Source organism: Dermochelys coriacea, chromosome 3 (assembly GCF_009764565.3).
Source record: "Dermochelys coriacea isolate rDerCor1 chromosome 3, rDerCor1.pri.v4, whole genome shotgun sequence".
Lineage (NCBI taxonomy): Eukaryota > Metazoa > Chordata > Testudines > Dermochelyidae > Dermochelys > Dermochelys coriacea.
Genome location: NC_050070.1, coordinates 208,553,678 through 208,571,598, shown reverse-complemented (window position 1 = coordinate 208,571,598; position 17,921 = coordinate 208,553,678). Strand labels below are relative to the sequence as shown.

Sequence of the window (17,921 nt, the reverse complement as noted above, 5' to 3'; positions counted from 1 at the left end):
GGGGAGGAGCCGGGCTGGGGTCTGTAGCTGTGCGGTGGGGTTGGGGGGTGGGGTCAGTTGCTAGGGGAGGAGCCCGGGTGGGGGCCAGTAGCGAAGGGGCAGGGTTGGGGGGGGTGGGGTCAGTTGCTAGGGGAGGAGCCCGGGTGGGGGCCAGTAGCCAAGGGGCAGGGTTGGGGGGTGGGGTCAGTTGCTAAGGGGAGGAGCCGGGCTGGGGTCTGTAGCTGTGCGGTGGGGTTGGGGGTGGGGTCAGTTGCTAGGGGAGGATCCTGGGTGGGGGCCAGTAGCCAGGGGGCAGGGTTGGGGGGCGGGATCAGTTGCTAGGGGAGGAGCCCGGGCGGGGGCCAGTAGCCAAGGGGCAGGGGTTGGGGGGGTGGGGTCAGTTGCTAGGGGAGGAGCCCGGGTGGGGGCCAGTAGCCAAGGGGCAGGGGTTGGGGGGGTGGGGTCAGTTGCTAGGGGAGGAGCCCGGGCGGGGGCCACTAGCCAAGGGGCAGGGGTTGGGGGGTGGGGTCAGTTGCTAAGGGGAGGAGCCGGGCTGGGGTCTGTAGCCAAGGGGCAGAGGTGGGGGGTTTGGGTCAGTTGCTAGGGGAGGGACGAGGTCAGTCGCTAAGGGGCGGGGCCGGGGGCGGGGCCGGGGATCCGTTGCTAGGTGACGGCCCCGCGGTGGCAGTGGGGGAAGGGGTCCGCGTTCCAGAGGGGGTCGCGGCCGCTCCCCGGGGTCAGAGGTCGTGGCGCTGCTCAGGGCGGTTTCCGGTGCGGACCCCCCCCCGCCGGAAGCCGCTCGTGAGCGGGGCGGGGCGGGGCGGGGCCGGCGGCATGGAGTGAGCGCGGCGGCGGGGACCGGGACCCAGGGGCCGCGATGGAGGCGGCGCGCGGAGTCTGGCTCCTGCTGCTGCTCGGTGAGTGCGGCGCGCGGGCCCCGCAGGAGCTGCCGGGCTGCGGCGCGTGGTCCGGGGCCCCCGGCGTGTGGGGCCCGAGGGCGGACCGGGGTCCCCCCCCCGGGCGGGTCTGGTCTGATCCCGGGGCGGCCCGTTCTTCCCCAGGCCCCCCTGCCCGGGGTTCGGAGAGACTCGGAGGCCTGCCCGGCGCCCGCCCGATGGAGGGGCTCGGGGACTCCGGGCGCGCAGGGGCGCCGCAAGGACCCTCCCGATGCGGCCGGCCAGGCCAGAGGACTCGCCCAGCGGCTGGGGTGGCCAGGCGCGTGTCTCGGCCATCCCCAGGCGAGGGACCCCCCAGGCCTGGGTCGGCTCTTCCCCTGGCTGTGCGCCTCTATTGTTCCCCTCGCCCTGGGAATGGGGTGTACCCGCCCCCGGGTTTCACACCCCGGCCGTTGCTTGTTGGGTTAAAGAACTTTTAATGAGCAAGTCGCCTTTGACTTTTCTTTTGGGTAAACGCAGCTGGCGGCGCTCTCTCTGGGCGGGTCTGGTGATGAGCTGCGTGTTTTCTGGGCTGTGACTCCTTCTTGTGGCTCTTCTCAGTTTTTCAGCCTCCTTTTGGAAGCGTGGGCACCAGAGCTGGACACTGTATCTATTCCAGCCAGCTTGTTCCCTCCCTCATGTACAGAGAGAACACCTCCCTGTGCTGTCCTTTGTTCCCGGTTAGTTCCCACAGGCAGGGATCACCGTAACCCTTTTGGCCACAACATTGCTGGGGGAGCACAAGTTCAGCTGGTTTTCACCAGTCCTTTTCCGTACCAGCTTTCCAAATGATGTACTCCTGCCTGCTCATATCCCACTGTCACAGTCCTCCCCATCAATGGGGGATTCCTTCAGATGAGGAGGAAGCATTAGGAGCACAGGGCCTGCAAAGCAGTGAGAACCCATGTGCATGGAATGGTCCATAATAGCACCAGGCTAAAGACTGAAAGGAAGCCTTGTGGCCACTTGTGAAAAAGACTTGCTTTTTATCTACTTCACCAAGCGTTACTGCTTGATGCCGGATGGCTGCATGCCCTGTAAACCTTAATGCCCTCTCTAGGGAACACCATCATTTGAAGCTGTAACAACTTTAATAATAATCTTTTAGATCTTGCAATTTGGAACTTTGTTCTAAACTAGCAAGGCCTGAAGTGAGAGTAGAGGGAGTTGGGTTTAGCTGGCATGTTTTTAGGATTTGAAATATGTATTATGGTCAGGTAAGTCTCCCGTCTTGAATTTTGCCCCCTTGGATCCGTACCCTGACATGTTCATGAGAGAGATGACAGCATCTTACCTTCCTTTAGCGTCTATGTAAAGTGTGATCTCTGCAAACCAGCAACAAGTACTCCGTGGGTCAGAGGTGCTGTGCATAGCTCAGTAAGAGTCTGATTGGCAATGTGAATAGGAGTGCTGTGTTGGACTGGGGTGGGTACAGAGAATGAGGTGGTAAGGTACTAGATATTCCCAGGTCCTGTTGCCATTTCCCCGAGGGCAGCAGCAGTAAGGTGGTGTGATTGTGATATTTAGGAAGTGTCTCGTAGCTCTGCATTTTTCTAACAATTTTGGTTTGCTTTTCCTTAACTCAGCATTTCATGGTTTTCCAGCATTTAAGTTTTGGGAAGGAAACTCTAATATTCTGGAAGGGCTTGAGGGGCACAGGGCTGTGCTGACTTCCAGCAAATTTAATTCCACGCTGTCTAAGCTTTTTTGCTTGTGACGCTTAGTTATAACCACAACCATAGTTTTGAAAGTGAGGAAATTAGAAGACTGTTGGGGGGGGGAATCTAAGAATGAGTCTGGAAATACTTAGCTTTAGAAAGCATGTGGGGTTCCTGGCAGAGTATTTCCAGACTCTTCAGTGCTTATGTTATTTGGATGACTCAGACAGCATTTATTTTTTTAATATCTACAGCGTTCTAATGTGTGAGGCAAGATGTCAAATTTTTTATTTTACCACACTGTGACATGTGCATTGGAGAGAATGAATATATTTGTGGAGGGATATGTTTCCAATACCAATGATATAACTTATTTGTGCTTTCCAGTGAGGCTTTGGCAGAGTCAATCACAAGAGTCCATTAAGGAAATTAAGTAGTCCCAGGGTGAGAGGCAAGAAGAAACTTCCTCTGTGGACAGGTTATTCCACAGTTACCCAGCTGGAGAGTGTTGTTGTACCTTCCTCTAACTAAAGCATCAGGTAAAGACCACTGTTGGAGACGGGGCAGATGGGCCCTACTCTGACCTGACAGTGCCTTTTTTTTTTAATTAATTGGTAATTAAGATCCGATGAGCACTCCATTCTGTAAAAATGGGAGCAACCAGATGTGAGCGGAGGGACCAGAAGCTGGAGCCCTTGGAAACGTCAGGACTCCAGCAACCGCCAGTGCTTTTAAATGCTTAATAGGAAAAGTTTAGTAACCACCTCCTGTTACTGGTTTTAAATGTTACTTTAAGAGCTGCTATTTACATTCTTCCAGTAAGTAGCTAATACAGTGTGGGGCTGCATTAAGTATCTGAAATATTTAAATACTATGCTCCTTCTTAAAACAGGAAATGGTGGCAAGGAGCCAGGCATGCAACAGGATAACTGCTACAAGAGTGTAGTGAAGATTCAGCTGGTATGATTAGTTACATTACAATGCAGCAACCTGAGCATTGTGGGTGAAATACCAGAGGCTTCTGAAATAAACGAGCTGTTAAGTTGTAAAAGCAGCCCTCCTCCCTGCAGGAACTTGTACTGAGTTGAGTCTTGAGTATATTGCCTGCTTGTTAGTGCAAATTGCATTCTTTGTGTGGTGGTCCCTTTGTTGTCTGGCAAGGTAGAGCCTGTGTCTTTATTTGATCAGTAAAGCACCCATCACACTTGTGGGCACTGTACATATAGTAAAAAGGGTGACATTAAACTGTCAAAAAGAAAAGGAGTACCCGTGGCACCTTAGAGACTAACAAATTTATTAGAGCATAAGCTTTCGTGAGCTACAGCTCACATAAATTTGTTAGTCTCTAAGGTGCCACGGGTACTCCTTTTCTTTTTGCGAATACAGACTAACACGGCTGCTACTCTGAAACCTGTCATTAAACTGTCTGCTGCAGTTACGCACTGAAGCGCTCCCTCTGTAGCTGGCACTTCATGGCTCAAATTTGTATTGATGTATCAAGTTTAGCAGGAGGAATTGAAAAGAGTTACTAAGGATGCATGGTAGGCAGGTGTCTAAAACATTGATTAACACAATCCTCCTTGTGCTGTCCCCAAGCTTTGTGCTTTGCAGAGACCTCTGTGTGCTTCAAGAATAAAAGCTACTTCATACATGGAGCCTCAGAAAGCAACGTCTTCATGTTGCTGGAGAATTTGATTTATTAGTGAAATGCAAGGCACACATAATGCAAAAATAGTATCCATGCAATAAGATCATGCAGTTAAAATCAGACCGAAAATATGGCAGTTAAGGCAACAGCTGCATTACCTTGATCCCATAAGACATATGGTGTGTTTTCAGGTATGTGTTCCATAGCATAAATAAGAACGTATTTATACATTTAACAAGCAATATAGTAATAGAAATTGCACCTTTTGTAGTGAGACCAAGTTAGGTTACTGCTGGGACTCTTAACTCTTGCATTTACTGGCTGTTTTGTGACTTACCTGCATGTTTAGCATGATATTACCATAGGGTTTTTTTGCATTTAATTTTGTTTTCATCAATCTTTAAGGCCAGAAGGTGACCATCTAGTCTGACCTCCTTGTGAAATATAGGTCACAGAATTTCACCAAGTGGTTCTCGTGGCAAGCCCTTAACTCGGAGTGAAGACTGAGCTAGAGTTTGCTCTGATTTCAAGCAAGAGTGAGTGCCTGTGGTGCAGATTGTGGCTTTATCTGGCCATACTAGGGGAGTGAACTGGGCTGCTGCTCTGAGGGTGGCTGTCATGGGGGCACATCCCTTGCATAGATAAGGCCTAGCTCTCTGTCCTTGAAATTGGCCCAGTACTAGCCCCTGACTTGAGGCCCTGCTTAGGCTGGTGAGGGAGTACTTGTGATGTCACGAAGGGGAGGAGCTTCATTGGGCTCTGATAAGTCTTAGCTGAGTGTGTGGAGAGGGTCAGATTCTATTTCTGGTTAGCAATTAAAAACTATTTAGTGGCAGTACAGGTTGGGGCGGTTCAGGTCCATCTACCCAAGCCTTAACAGCCTGGAAATAACAAGGGGGAAGACTAGTGCGTTCCAGCTTCGTCCAACATGTCCTGTCCAGAAAGGCATTAACCGATCTAAACAGATCAGCACGTCTGACGGTCACGTATCGTGTGCATTTGGAAAGTTATTCTGCCTTAATGCTGCTGAGGTCACTGTTAAGGTTTTATGTGAGTCTTTACAGCTTCTGCTGAAAAGCCAGGCTCTCAAGTTAAGAGCTGTCAGACTCTCATCCTCTGTGGATTGGTGACAGAGGGGCTCACCACACAAGTACTGACTTAACGCCCAAGGGTTGTGGACGTAACATGCCATGTATTAGTCAGCAGTGGAACAGTGGTGATCATGAACCCTGTCCCTGGTTATGAGAGAGGGCTGTGGGTAATAGTAGCTAGGAATGGGGTAATCCAAACGGGTTTAGTCACTCTGGAAGGCATTTGGTGCAGTGGATATGACTGGAATTTGTTGTGTTAGCAAAAACTTTTTTAACTCTAAGGATGGTTAGGCACTGGAACAGGTTACCATGGACTTGAAGAGCATGGAATTCCCATAATTGGAAGTGTTTAAGAACAGGTTGGACCAAACACCTGTCAAGGGTTTAAAAAGTCTAAAGGGTTTAAAATGTCTAAAAAGTTTCAAAATGCTCTGTAGGTGCTCTTCATGTATAAGTGGTATTGTAGGTCTCATCAAACCACCCTGAAAACTTCAAATAATGCTCGGTGTTTATTTTGTGTGATTTGGCTTGTGCCATTAAAAACCTTTTCAATGAAAATCTCATTGAAAGTTGCTATTAAATTGAACTCTAGGTAACCACCTTAAGTGTGGAATTGGGACCAGCGCCTCCATAATCCCATGGACTGGGGTATAAATTTAGGCTTGTGTACGATCTTCAGTCAATCACAGATGTCCACTGTGATGTCAGTGGGAAGTTTGCCCAAACCTCAAGGATAGAATCTGGTCCTTACATATTGACTGCATTTTTAGTTACCATTATTTATTCAGCACCTGATCGTCTAACTTGGCAGCGCTTAGTAGGAAGCATTCTTGCCAGCATCACTGTTCACCTGCCCTTTGCTTGTCCTTTGTCTCCTCTTTTGTTCACTCTGCATCTTCATATTTTCTTCCTCACGGCCCCTCCCAATTTCCGTCCCTGTTCGTTTTCCTCTCGCTCCCTTCCTGTTTTCATCGGCTCTGGTGCTCAGGGCTTCTGAGATGAATGGGGTGGAGGGAGTTCCTGCCTTAGAGAAGAAGGATGGGGTGCTGGCCAGGGAGTGGGAAGACCCGAGTTCGATTTCCTGCTCCACAGCAGGCTGCCTGTGTGATCTTGGGCAAATCTCTCTGTACCTTGGTCCCTGTTCGAGAGATGGGGACGGGCACAGCCCTTCGAGGTTGTGGAGGGTAAATACATTAAAGGTTGAGATGCTCAGACGCTGTGGTGATGGGGGATGGAGAGATTGTTGCCCCTCATGAGCCAGTATTTCAGCCTCTCTGTAGATCTGGGAAATGAACGCTAATGTGGGGCACTTGGATCTTGCGTTTTGAAGGCTTTACTTACAACCAGGAGGCACAGAAGCTGACCCTTTGAAATGAAAGCTTAGATTCTGTAGCCTCTGGACGCTCCATGTGGCTCTCAGATCCGTGAATCCCTCCTTATTTAAATTTTGCTTCTCTGGTGAAGCCATTCAGGGAAAACCCACCACAGATAAACATTTTGGGTAAAAAACAAAAACATAACCCCACTGAAATTTAAGTTCTACCCTGTGTTGTTTCAACAGCCAAAAAAGTATGTCTACATGGCAAACAAAGCCACTTTGTGACAGCGAGTCTCAGAGCCCAGGTCAGCTGTCTCAGGCTTGCTCTGTGGGGCTAAAAATCACAGTGCAATGTTCCCACTTGGGCTGGAGTCCAGGCTCTGAGGCCCCCCCAATCCTTCACTGGATTTCAAAGCCCAGGCTCCAGCCCCAGCCCAAACATCTACACTGTGATTTTTAGCCCCTTAGTGTGAGCCCAAGTCAGTTGATCTGGGCTCTAAGACTGTCTGCCTCAGGGTTTTTTCTGCAACGTAGACATACCGTAGACGAGGGTACCTTTTCTATGGGGCTCCCAGTCTGAGCTCAGCCCTGGCAAACCATAAGGAGGATGTGTGGGGAGTAAGGACAAGGGTCCCAGCATGACAATCATGCAGTCGTTCAGGTCAAGGCATGGGGGGGTTCAAATATAAAAATAAGTCCCAAGTTACAAGTAGTAAAATGACTTTTGCAGGCATCACCACAGATGAGCACTTCAGCAGGGACTTAGCAAGTGAGCTTGGCCCTTCACCTGCGTGCGCCAGTTCTCCTGGCCTCCTGTTGATTTGGGTTTGTGTGTCTGCTCTCTGACTTGTCTCTCTCACAGTGAAAGCTCCATGGGATGAGTGTGGGGAGGGCACAGACAGATTGTACATTTCAGTAAGGAAAGCAATGCCTAGCTAGCTGTGAGCATTGGCCAGTGAGCAGCAATTCCACCCCCAACTCCATCAACAGCTGTCTGCCATCCTGCAACACCCTGCCAACCTGATGGAGCTGGGGGAGGCTGCCCGGAGAAATGCAGCGAAACTGAGATGCTCAATAGCGCGTTATAAAAAGCCTCTGCAATTCACAATGCTGTGAGAGACCTCCAGCGTTAGGAATCGAAAGCAGATTTTGTCCTTCCCTGGAGGATGCTTGCAGTGCCCACTCCGTGTTCCCCTCTCCCCTTTGGCTGGGCGTCTCTTCTCCTTGAGGCCAATGGAGCCTCCCTTTCCTGTTCCGTTCTCTCCTTCCCGCCCCCCCCATCTCTTGTGGGGCTCCCTTGCCATGTCGAGAGCTAAACAGTACCAATCACCTGACTGGTAAGTGTCTCTCTGGGCAGGTCCTGGATAAAGGAGCCACCTAATGACTAGGAGCATGGAGCGTGCGTCTTACGCCCAGCTGCCTCTTCCTTCCCTGCAGGGAAGGGTCCCAGGCACACCTTTTCCCCTCTGCCAGGACGCAATGGGAGTCTGACCTACCTGCCAGTAGTTCCTGCGGTGGGTGAGCCTGTCAGGCCTACTTCACAAGGCTCCTGTGCATGCACTTTTGTGCCTAAGTGTTTTGTTACCCTCTCAAACAGCTCTGAATTTTTGTTGCAAGATAATCAACTCCTTTCAATACTGCCTTTAGGAAATATGCACTCCGTGGCACTTTCTTGTCGTCTGTTCCTTGAAGAGGAAATACATTAATATACAGGAGTCCTGGCCTGTTTATGCTACAGAGCTCAGAGTTTGCATAAAGCTAAATGTATCGGAGGGGAGTAACATTGCGTGTCTGATGGAATGGTATTCAGCGCTCCAGCTTTACTCTTCACAAGTAAGGAGCTGGGATTGGGAGTTGCTATTGGACTGGAAATAATATCCAATTTGGAAGCAGCATGCACAAAATGCAGCTTTTGTTTAACTAATTAGCACCGGAATTGCTGACTGGCTCACAGCATCCTGGGAATCTGGTTTTAGTGCTCAGAACTGGACAAAGCTCTGACTAGTAGCTCTTCATTCTCCTATGTGTATTTTTAAGAACATAAGAACGGCCATGCTGGGTCAGACCAATGGTCCAACTAGCCCAGTATCCTGTCTTCCGACAGTGGCCAGTGCCAGGTGCTTCACAGGGAACGAACAGAACAGAATTATTGTGTGATCCATCCCCTGTCATCCAGTTCCCAATTCTGGCAGTCAGGGGCTTAGGAACACCTAGAGCATGAGGTTGCATCCCTGACAATCTTGGCTAATAAGGTCCATCGGTGGCTATCCTCCATGAACTTATCTAATTGTTTTTTGAATGCAGTTATACTTTTGTCGTTCCAACATGAGTTGGAGCTTTCCTGGAAGGAGTTCCACAGGATGACTGTACGTTGTGTGAAGGAGTATTTCCTTTTGTTTGTTTGTTTAAACTTGCTGCCTGTGAATTTAATTGGGTGACCCCTGGTTTGTGTGTTACATGAAGGAGTAAATATCACTTTCCTATTCACTTTCTCCACATTATTCATGATTTTATAGACCTCTCTCATATGCCCCCTTAGTCGTCTCTCTTCCAAGCTGTATAGTCCCGATCCTTTTAATCTCTCTTCATATAGAAGCTGCTCAATACCCCTCATCATTTTTGTTGCCTTTGTACCTTTTGCAGTTCTGATATCTTTTTTTTTTTTTTTTTGAGACTGGGTGACCAGAACTGCACGCAGTATTCAAGGTTTGGGCGTACCATGGATTTTTATAGTGGCATTATGATATTTTCTGTCTCATCTATCCCTTTCCTAATGGTTCCTAACATAGTTAGCTTTTTTGACTGCCGCTACATATTTAGCAGGTGTTTTCAGAAAACTATCCATGATGACTCCAAGATCTTTGAGTGGTAACAGCTACTTTAGACCCCATTGTTTTGTATGTGTAGTTGGGATTATGTTTTCCAGTGTGCATAATTTTGCATTTATCAACACTGAATTTCATTTGCCATGTTGTTGCCCCATCATTTAGTGTTGTGAGATCCCCTTGTAATTCTTCACAGTCTGCTTTGGATTTAACTGTTTTGAGTAATTTTGTATTGTCTGCAAATTTTGCCACCTCAATGTTTATCCCTTTTTCCAGATCATTTATGAATAAGTTGAACATACAGATGAGTAAGATCCCCATACAGATCCCTGGGGGACCCTGCTATTTACCTTTCTCCAGTCTGAAAACTAATAATTTTTTCCTTCCCTTTTTCCTTCCTTTTAACCAGTTATTGATCCATGAGAGGACCTTCCCTCTTATTCCATGACAGCTTACTTTGCTGAAGAGCCTTTGGTGAGGCACTTTGTCAAAGGCTTTTTGAAAGTTTATTCTCAAATAAATTGCTTAATGGCATTAGCTTGGCACTCTGAAGACCAGGTTCAAGTTCCTGCTGCACACGGTGTGTGGGGGCAAGTCCCTTAGTGTATGTCTACACTGCAGTGTAAGCCCAGGCTCAAGCCTTGCCCCCCTTCCATCTACCCTAAAGTTGTACTGACCCAGGGTTTGAGCCCTGTTGCTTTGCAGTGTAGACACAATCTCCCCTGACTCGGGTGCAGGGAGTCCTCCAAAAAGTATCCCACAATCCTATGGGCCAACTCCTTTGTCCTTTTTAGCCCAAGAACTTCACATCTACTCTGCTGAAAATGGCAGTAGCCCTTTCATTAGCTTCTAACCACCAAGCTGCAAATGCACCACCAGAGCCTTCTGTGTTTGCAATGGTGACTGAACAGAACAAGCCTTTTACAAATCGTGCTGCCCCATGGTCAAGGGAGCACAGCCAGAGTTTGGAACATTTCTGGTGGAAGGCCAGCAAAACTGCAGACTTCAGTAAGAGTAACGGGAATGGCCACACAACCAGCAAATAGCTCAGCAGCTGCAAATTTACTGGACTTGTGACCAGTACAAACAGTGGGATCAGCAGCTGAATAGCGAGTACTGGAAAACCAGGGACCACACTATGGGCAACTTGCCGACTGTGCCCATTTGACGAGGTATTTGGCTGCTAACCAAATGGGGACAACAAAGTCACTCTGTTACGGACAGCAGTCCCAGAGCAGGCTCTGGACCATGGGTTCATACTCGGAGGAGCTGTTTGATGCCCCTCCCAGGAACAGCCAGTAGTGGAGCAGGCAACAGCCACAGAAGGGATGGAAGCTGCCCCTGAGCCTGGTAAGTTTCTGGCTTATTAATATAGGAATGGGAAGGATTTCCATTCTAGGACCCAATGCAAAAATTATGAGAAGCCCAGGCTAGCAATGTGTATCTACTAATGGGGAATTGTATTCCAATGCCTTGGTGTCCTCCCTCCATCTCCCTCACTACCATGTGGAATTCAAAATGGCAACTGAGACATGCAAACAGCAAGGAACGCCTTTACAGGGAACTTTTACTGGAAAGGTGCAGATTTTTGCTAGGGCCATTCCGGTTTCTTAGACAACCATACATTGTTTATAGATATGCTGCTCTGTAACCAGTCAGTGGTCTACTGAGCAACCTGGAAACAGTGAACTGTGGGGGTGGTAATGTGTTTCATTTACAAATCTAGTCCATTTCAGTTCAAGATAGTCCATGCAGTCCACAGGTGACAATCACTTGTCCCAAATATGACTGGGGTTTGTAATTTTGCCCAGAATCGTGCCGGGACAGGAAGGAGTTTTGTGTGTTTGCATGCAGCCATAGCAGGGTAAGCCACGTGGAAGGTAGTGCTTAGCAGCATCCTGTTGATTCCCTCATGAATTCTGGACCACTCCTGGGTGCTGATAGCTGCAGACTTTTCCTGAAGCAGGAACTCTAGATCAGTTGTCTTCAACCTTTTTTTCATGTGTGGACCCTTTAAAAATTTGGCAGTGAGAACCCCTTTGGAAATTTTAGATAGTCTGGGGACCCCCGGGGGTCCATGGACCATAGGTGGAAAACCACCATTCTATGGTAACAACAATCTTTTGTGAACCCCCAGGGTCTGTGAACCACAAGTTGAAAACCACTGCTCTAGTTAGTCACATCTCAGGACACATTTTCCTTGGTAGCTCACCAGCCCACTCCACTCATCGATGTGCTGCTTAGTCATGTTGTTTGAATACTTTGCAGGTTTCCCATCAGCAGCTTGGAATAACCTCTCTCTTTGCCAGTGAGGCACCACAAGAACTGTTACGTCCTCCAAAATGTGGAAGGCCTGAAATGATAGAAAAAGCTTTTGTAGCATAGCCACTGATGGCAGCCCCCCTTTCCCCAAACCCAAGTAGCTTTGCAGTTTTCTCAAATGAAAAATGCTGCTTTGCATGGAATTAACCAGGCTGTGTCCAGGGAGCGCCTGTGGCCTGAAGCATCCTCCTCACAATATACTGAAATTCAGTTTGGAGCAGTATCGTTTTATGTCCTTGAAATTCCACAAGGATTTTTTCTGTGTTCTTGCAGTGAGCTATTGGACACTATAACTCTCTGGGTCTTGTCCTGTTCCAGGCTCCTTGCTTTCTACTGGCTACAGCACTTACACAGCAGAAACCTGGGCCAACACACCTGCATGGACTGTTCCAGGAGGAATTGTTTCGGTGATGAACTTATGGTTGAAGTTCTGGAGGTCCAGAACCAAGAGACACAGAGGGACACGCAGCTAGAGAAGAGGCATTCTGCAAGGCAAGAAAAGTCTCAGGCTGGCTGCATAGCTTGAGGACAGGGTGTCAGTGCAGGAGCAGTTACCTGCTTCGCAGTCCCCGGAACAGGAACTGCAGCTAAGGGAGGAGAACAGAGCTGTTTGAGTGGCTCATATCACTAATGACTGGAAGAATGGAGGCTCCTGCTGTATCACCCAGACCACAACCCGAGTTCCTTGAATGCTACCCTGAGCTGCAGTCCAGAAGCAGCTTGGAAGACTCCATGATTGGATGGTCCATGTAGTTAGGCCCCATGAGTGGCTGGCCAGGGCAACCTTGCTCCATGTAGCCCTCCATATTGACCCCTTTCCACAGTACCATGTGGAAAGCACAGGGAATGAAGGGAGAGGAGACTGCAGGGCCAGGGCCATGCCTTGGTAGGGGTTTTCTGTCTTGTACATGGTTTCACTGTTTGCACTTTGTTTTTTCTGTAAAGGTCTGATGTTACTGGTGTTTAGGTCGGGTAATGGCAGCTGGCCTGCCTGGCAGTGGGTGAATGTTGTAATATGTTTACAAATAAAGACTTTTTTTTTTTAAATTTTATCTGGGAAGTTTTTCTATTACTGCTTCTCATCACATGATGTGTATTCAAAATAATAAAGGTAAACAACTGATTGTGGACAATTAGGAATTAGTATGCAAAGATTATCCCTCAGTACAGTTATCTATAGCAAGTCACACTTCAGTCCCTTCCTTACATCAATCCACAGTGTGACTAACCCCTCTCCCCATTTCAAAAGTGTCATGTCCTTCATAAGTACATTGCCTGACACTAACATTCCCCACCCCTCTCAGAAGCACATTCACAAAGATACTATAGCCCCTCTTCTATTGGGCCATGCATATCTAATATGGGAGCACACAGCAACCCTGCCTCTATTGCCAGCTCTGGCAGTGGGAGGTGCCCTTTCTGGCTGAGTGTACTGGTTCTGTGACCCCTTGCAGTCACAGGTCCATTCAGGGGGAAATGACTAACCTCTGGCTTTACAAAGACTGTAAGGGCACAGCAAACAAAAAGCATTGATGGCACTGGCATCCAAACGTGTCTGTACACACCCTAAAGGGGATTTCAATCTGCCAAAAGCACATTCATCCATCATTCTGGAGCTTCTGAGAGTGTTATTAAACTGTCTTGCCAGGGCATCTGAAATCAGGGTATGGTTTCATGAGCCAAGGCAAAAGGAGGTATGTGGGGTCCCCCAGAATACTGGTGGAGACAGTAACTCCATTTATGACCATGTAATTTGGTGGGAATAATGTCCCAGCCTGTCCATGAATGTAGACTGCTGATCGGTGGAAAACCCTGGCATCGTGAACTTTCCCAGTGTAACCCACATCATTCATACATCTTCCTCTGTGGTGCACAAGGCCCTGCATAAGTGTAGCAGTGTCTTCATGATCTATGTACTCATTGAGGAGGGCAAACTATGGGCACATGAATCCATCAGTGGCCTCGGCATAGTTTGGAAACTCCATTCCTTCAAAGCCAGCAGTTTCTGCAGGAATATAAATCCATGGTACGCCTGCATCTTGAATACTGCATGTGGATGTAGTCTCCTCCCCCCATCTCAAAGATCTATTGGAAAAGGTTCAGAAAAGGGCAACAAAAATTATTAGGGGTATGGAACGGCTGCCATAGGAGGAGAGATTAATAAGACTGGGGCTTTTCAGCTTGGAAAAGAGACGGCTAAGGGGAGATATGATTGAAGTCTATAAAATCATGACTGGTGCAGAGAAAGTAGATAAGGAAGTGTTATTTACTCCTTCTCATAACACAAGAACTAGGGGTCACCAAATGAAATTAATAGGCAGCAAGTTTAAAGCAAACACAAGGAAGTATTTCTTCACACAATGCACAGTCAACCTGCGGAACTCCTTGCCAGAGGATGTTGTGAAGGCCAAGACCATAACAGGGTAGAAAAAAGAACTAGCTAGCCATTGATGGACCTATCCTCCATGAATTTATCAGCCAGGATGGGCAGGGATGGTGTCACTAGCCTCTGTTTGCCAGAAGGTGGGAATGGGCGACAAGGGATGGATCAGTTGATGATTCCCTATTCTGTTCATTCCCTCTGGGGCACCTGGCACTGGCCACTGTAGGAAGACAGGATACTGGGCTAGATGGACCATTGGTCTGACCCAGTAGGGCCATTCTTATGTAATATCTTTTATGTCCGCCACCTTGGAGCAAACCACACACCTGATTGCCTCAGAAACCTCCACCACCACCACTGTCAATGTTTCATCTCCAAACTGGTTTGCAACTGACTTGTAGCATTCTGGGGGGTAGCCAGTTTCCAGATGGCAGTAGCAACCTGCTTCTCGATTGGCAAAGGTAGCCTCATGTGTGTATCTTTATGCTGGAGGGTGGGGCAGACTGCTCACAAAGCTCCAGCAATGTAGCTTTCTTCCTATAAAAGTCCTGGAATCGGTCACTGCTGGTCAGCCGAGGTGTGCAGGACCGTGTGATCTCCCTAGTCTGTGCTTGTGGCTCTGCAGCAGACGTGCCGGGCTACGTAGGGGGCATCCGTGGGTGTAGCGAGCGTAATGAGCAGCACCAGCTAGTTCAAGCCTCCATGCCTGGGTACGTCTCTTCTGCTGCTGCCACCTCCTGCTGACGGGCCAGAAAACACCGCAGAAATGTCCTCTGGTGTCTTCTGGGTGCTCTGCCTGTTTCCTGACCCAAGAGTGAAAGCGCAAGCAAGAGAAGTTCTTCAGAAGGTGCCTCCTCCATGTTGCTGGCTCCAGTAGCTGGGAGTACACATAGCAAAATGGCCACTCGGCAGGATTTGGTGGCAGGCTGTTCATGAAGCCTGCAGGGTCAGGCAGTCAGGTTTTCCCATTGTGCACCACGGTTAGAGGTCTAGATCGGGCACATTTCAGATGGGCGCAGGGAGTCTGGGATATGGCTGGTCTGGCTCAGGTCTGCATTCTGCAGTATTGACACAAGAGCCGTGGGTTCGAGCCAGGGTTAGAAAATTCTTAACCTAGGGTTAACAATCCATGTTGATGCCCGGGTCAGGGCTAGATCATCTGAGTCCCACTGGCATTGCAGTATAGACATACCCTTTCTCTCTGCCTCAGTTCTCCCACATGTCCAACGGTGATAAGAATAGTGCCCTGCTCTCTGCTTCACAGATTTGAAGGCCTGAAGGGACCCTTCTGAGGATCTAGTCTGACATGCCTAACACTGGCATTAGGACTTCCCGGCATTCGCTCCTGTTTGAGCTCGTACTGCAGGCAGCTTCCCGTGACGAGTGCACTGCAGTGCGTTCTGTAGTATTCTCCATTATCCTTCCTTGATGCACCTGAACATCTGCTTTCTTGACTGGAGCGGCATATTGCGCTGAGGCCTCCAGTAAGCCCAATGGCTGGAGTGGAGAGCAATTACACTGGAGACATTGGGGTCTGTCAGTACATTCTGGGAGGGCCTGTGGAATTGTAGGCCACAAGAAAAAACACAACCAAGAGCCCTCATTTCTCTGGGGCAATAGGATAAAGTTCAGGGCCTCGTCCAGGCATAACTGACAGCACCTTTCTTTAAACTGAGCTGCAAAGCAGCAAGATATCAGTGACAAATATATAGTGGTAGAGCTGTACATGGCTTTTTCCTACTCCACTTACAATTCATTTGCTACTTGAATCACCAAGATCAAAGCAGGACTCCACCAAGTACACGTGGGCATAAGTAAATACCCTGATCTTTAGCTCCAGCCCATGAATAAACACTCCTGCCTCTCTCTCCAACGTTTGAAGCCTGGCTCTTGGTGCTGGAATGTGAAATATTTCATGTTAGCAGTGGGCTTGGGCTTTGGGTATTCATAAACTCCACACAAATGCTCATTGAGCAGCGGACCTGGTCACAAATGTGTTCTTTGTTGATACTGAATCTGCCACATATATTTGTAGAGAAATTCTACTGCAATTTTTGATGGTATGGCCAGGCTGTTAGTTTAGACCCTGAACCAGCTTCTCTTCTAAGAACTGCATAGATGCCAGTCTTGCTGCATTCTCAGGCAGGGCGCACCTTCAGGCCTCCCCTTGGGCCTTTTGAACTTCTGTAGGGTCTTGTCAACTTACTGATGACCCTCAAGAGTGATTTTCAGCTGTGTAGAGGCTTCCAGTCTAGGGGCCACTGCTTTTTTTGTTTGCAGCCCCTTCATTTGTTTTATTACTGGCGGCTGGTCACTTGCAGTTCTCAGCCTGTCTCACATGGTACTTCCGTGTTGGTGGGGAGGAGGGATAATGTGCATGCAAGATGTTTCTCCTCTTGATGAGGAGCAGACTTGGCTGCATTCATATTTAAAATGGAATTTTTCAATTCATAATTGGTTTGAAACAACCTTCATAGTTTTGCAGTTGGTCTCATTTGACAAGTGACCACTCTCTATTTAAATAGCCTATCAGAATATCTTGACCAGTAATGTCAGGTTTCAGAGTAGCAGCCATGTTAGTCTGTATTCGCAAAAAGAAAAGGAGTACTTGTGGCACCTTAGAGACTAACAAATTTATTAGAGCATAAGCTTTCGTGAGCTACAGCTCACTTCATCGGATGCATTTGGTGGAAAAAAAAAAAATCTCCCCACTGTTTTTTCCACCAAATGCATCCGATGAAGTGAGCTGTAGCTCATGAAAGCTTATGCTCTAATAAATTTGTTAGTCTCTAAGGTGCCACAGGTACTCCTTTTCTTTTGACCAGTAATGTATACCTTTTTGCCATAGTTACACTATCTATATGAAACTGAATATAACGATTGGTTTATACATTTCTGAGGGGCATGGTGATCTGGGCTGGAAATAAACAAGGTCAGTTCTTCTTTATTCTTGGAGAAAAGGAGGCACAAAACTACCCTGGCTCTTATAGGAGATCGAATAGGTAGTTTGTGTGGGTGTGGTGAAAAGTAATGGGGGAAAAAATGCAGTGATAAAACCCTGCAGGAGATTGCTACTAAATAATGGGCTAAGGGATCTTGTAGCAGAGAAATAGTCACTGAATGTGTCACCCAAACTAACAGCCCAGAGCATGCAGCTGTTTGGAGCTGGGAAGGCAGCTTGTAGACCAGTCAGTGTCAACGAGAAACTCTGGGAGAAAGGCAGAAGAAAACTTTGAGCCCTCAAGTCCTCAACTAGGGAAGTATCTAAAGATTGCGTTTGAACCATGTGAGCTGGTTATCAGCCACATGTGCAGGGGCTCCCAAACTGGGGGTCATGACCCCTTGGAGTCGCAGGGTGGTTACATGGGGGTTGTGAGCTGTCTGCTCTGTGGGGCTGACAGCCCCAAGCCCCCATTAAATTAAATTACCCCCCCTCCATTTTTAATTTTTCGGGGGGGGTGTTACACTCAGAGGCTTGCTGTGTGAAAGGGGTCACCTATATGAACAGTTTGAAAATTGCTGCACATGGGGAAGCATCTGGGTGCAGGAGGCCGTGTGAAAGAGGAATCCCAAGGCAGAGTGAGACATGGGCCTCTGACTTGATGTGACTGTGCACATGAAGTGGAAAGTGAACTGGCTGCGGAGGGGAAGGCGGGAGTGTAACCCAAGGAAAGCTTGACAGGTGCAAGGATGAAGATGGGATAGAGCAGGGAAGGTGGAGCGTTACCCAAGGTGATTTAAGAGGCACTGAGAGTTCTACTG

The 17,921-nt window shown here is 48.3% G+C and overlaps 1 protein-coding gene across 1 annotated transcript in view; it reads left to right on the top strand.

Annotated features, from left to right (window-relative positions):
• The first annotated feature begins 768 nt into the window (after nt 1-768).
• The window catches only part of PTK7 (protein tyrosine kinase 7 (inactive)), a 96,084-nt gene continuing 78,931 nt past the window's right edge, over nt 769-17,921 (top strand). Inside the window, exon 1 of the mRNA XM_038397671.2 lies at nt 769-896. Coding sequence (XP_038253599.1) covers nt 857-896 — 40 coding nt within the window. The 5' untranslated portion in view covers nt 769-856. The remainder of the gene's footprint in view (nt 897-17,921) is intronic.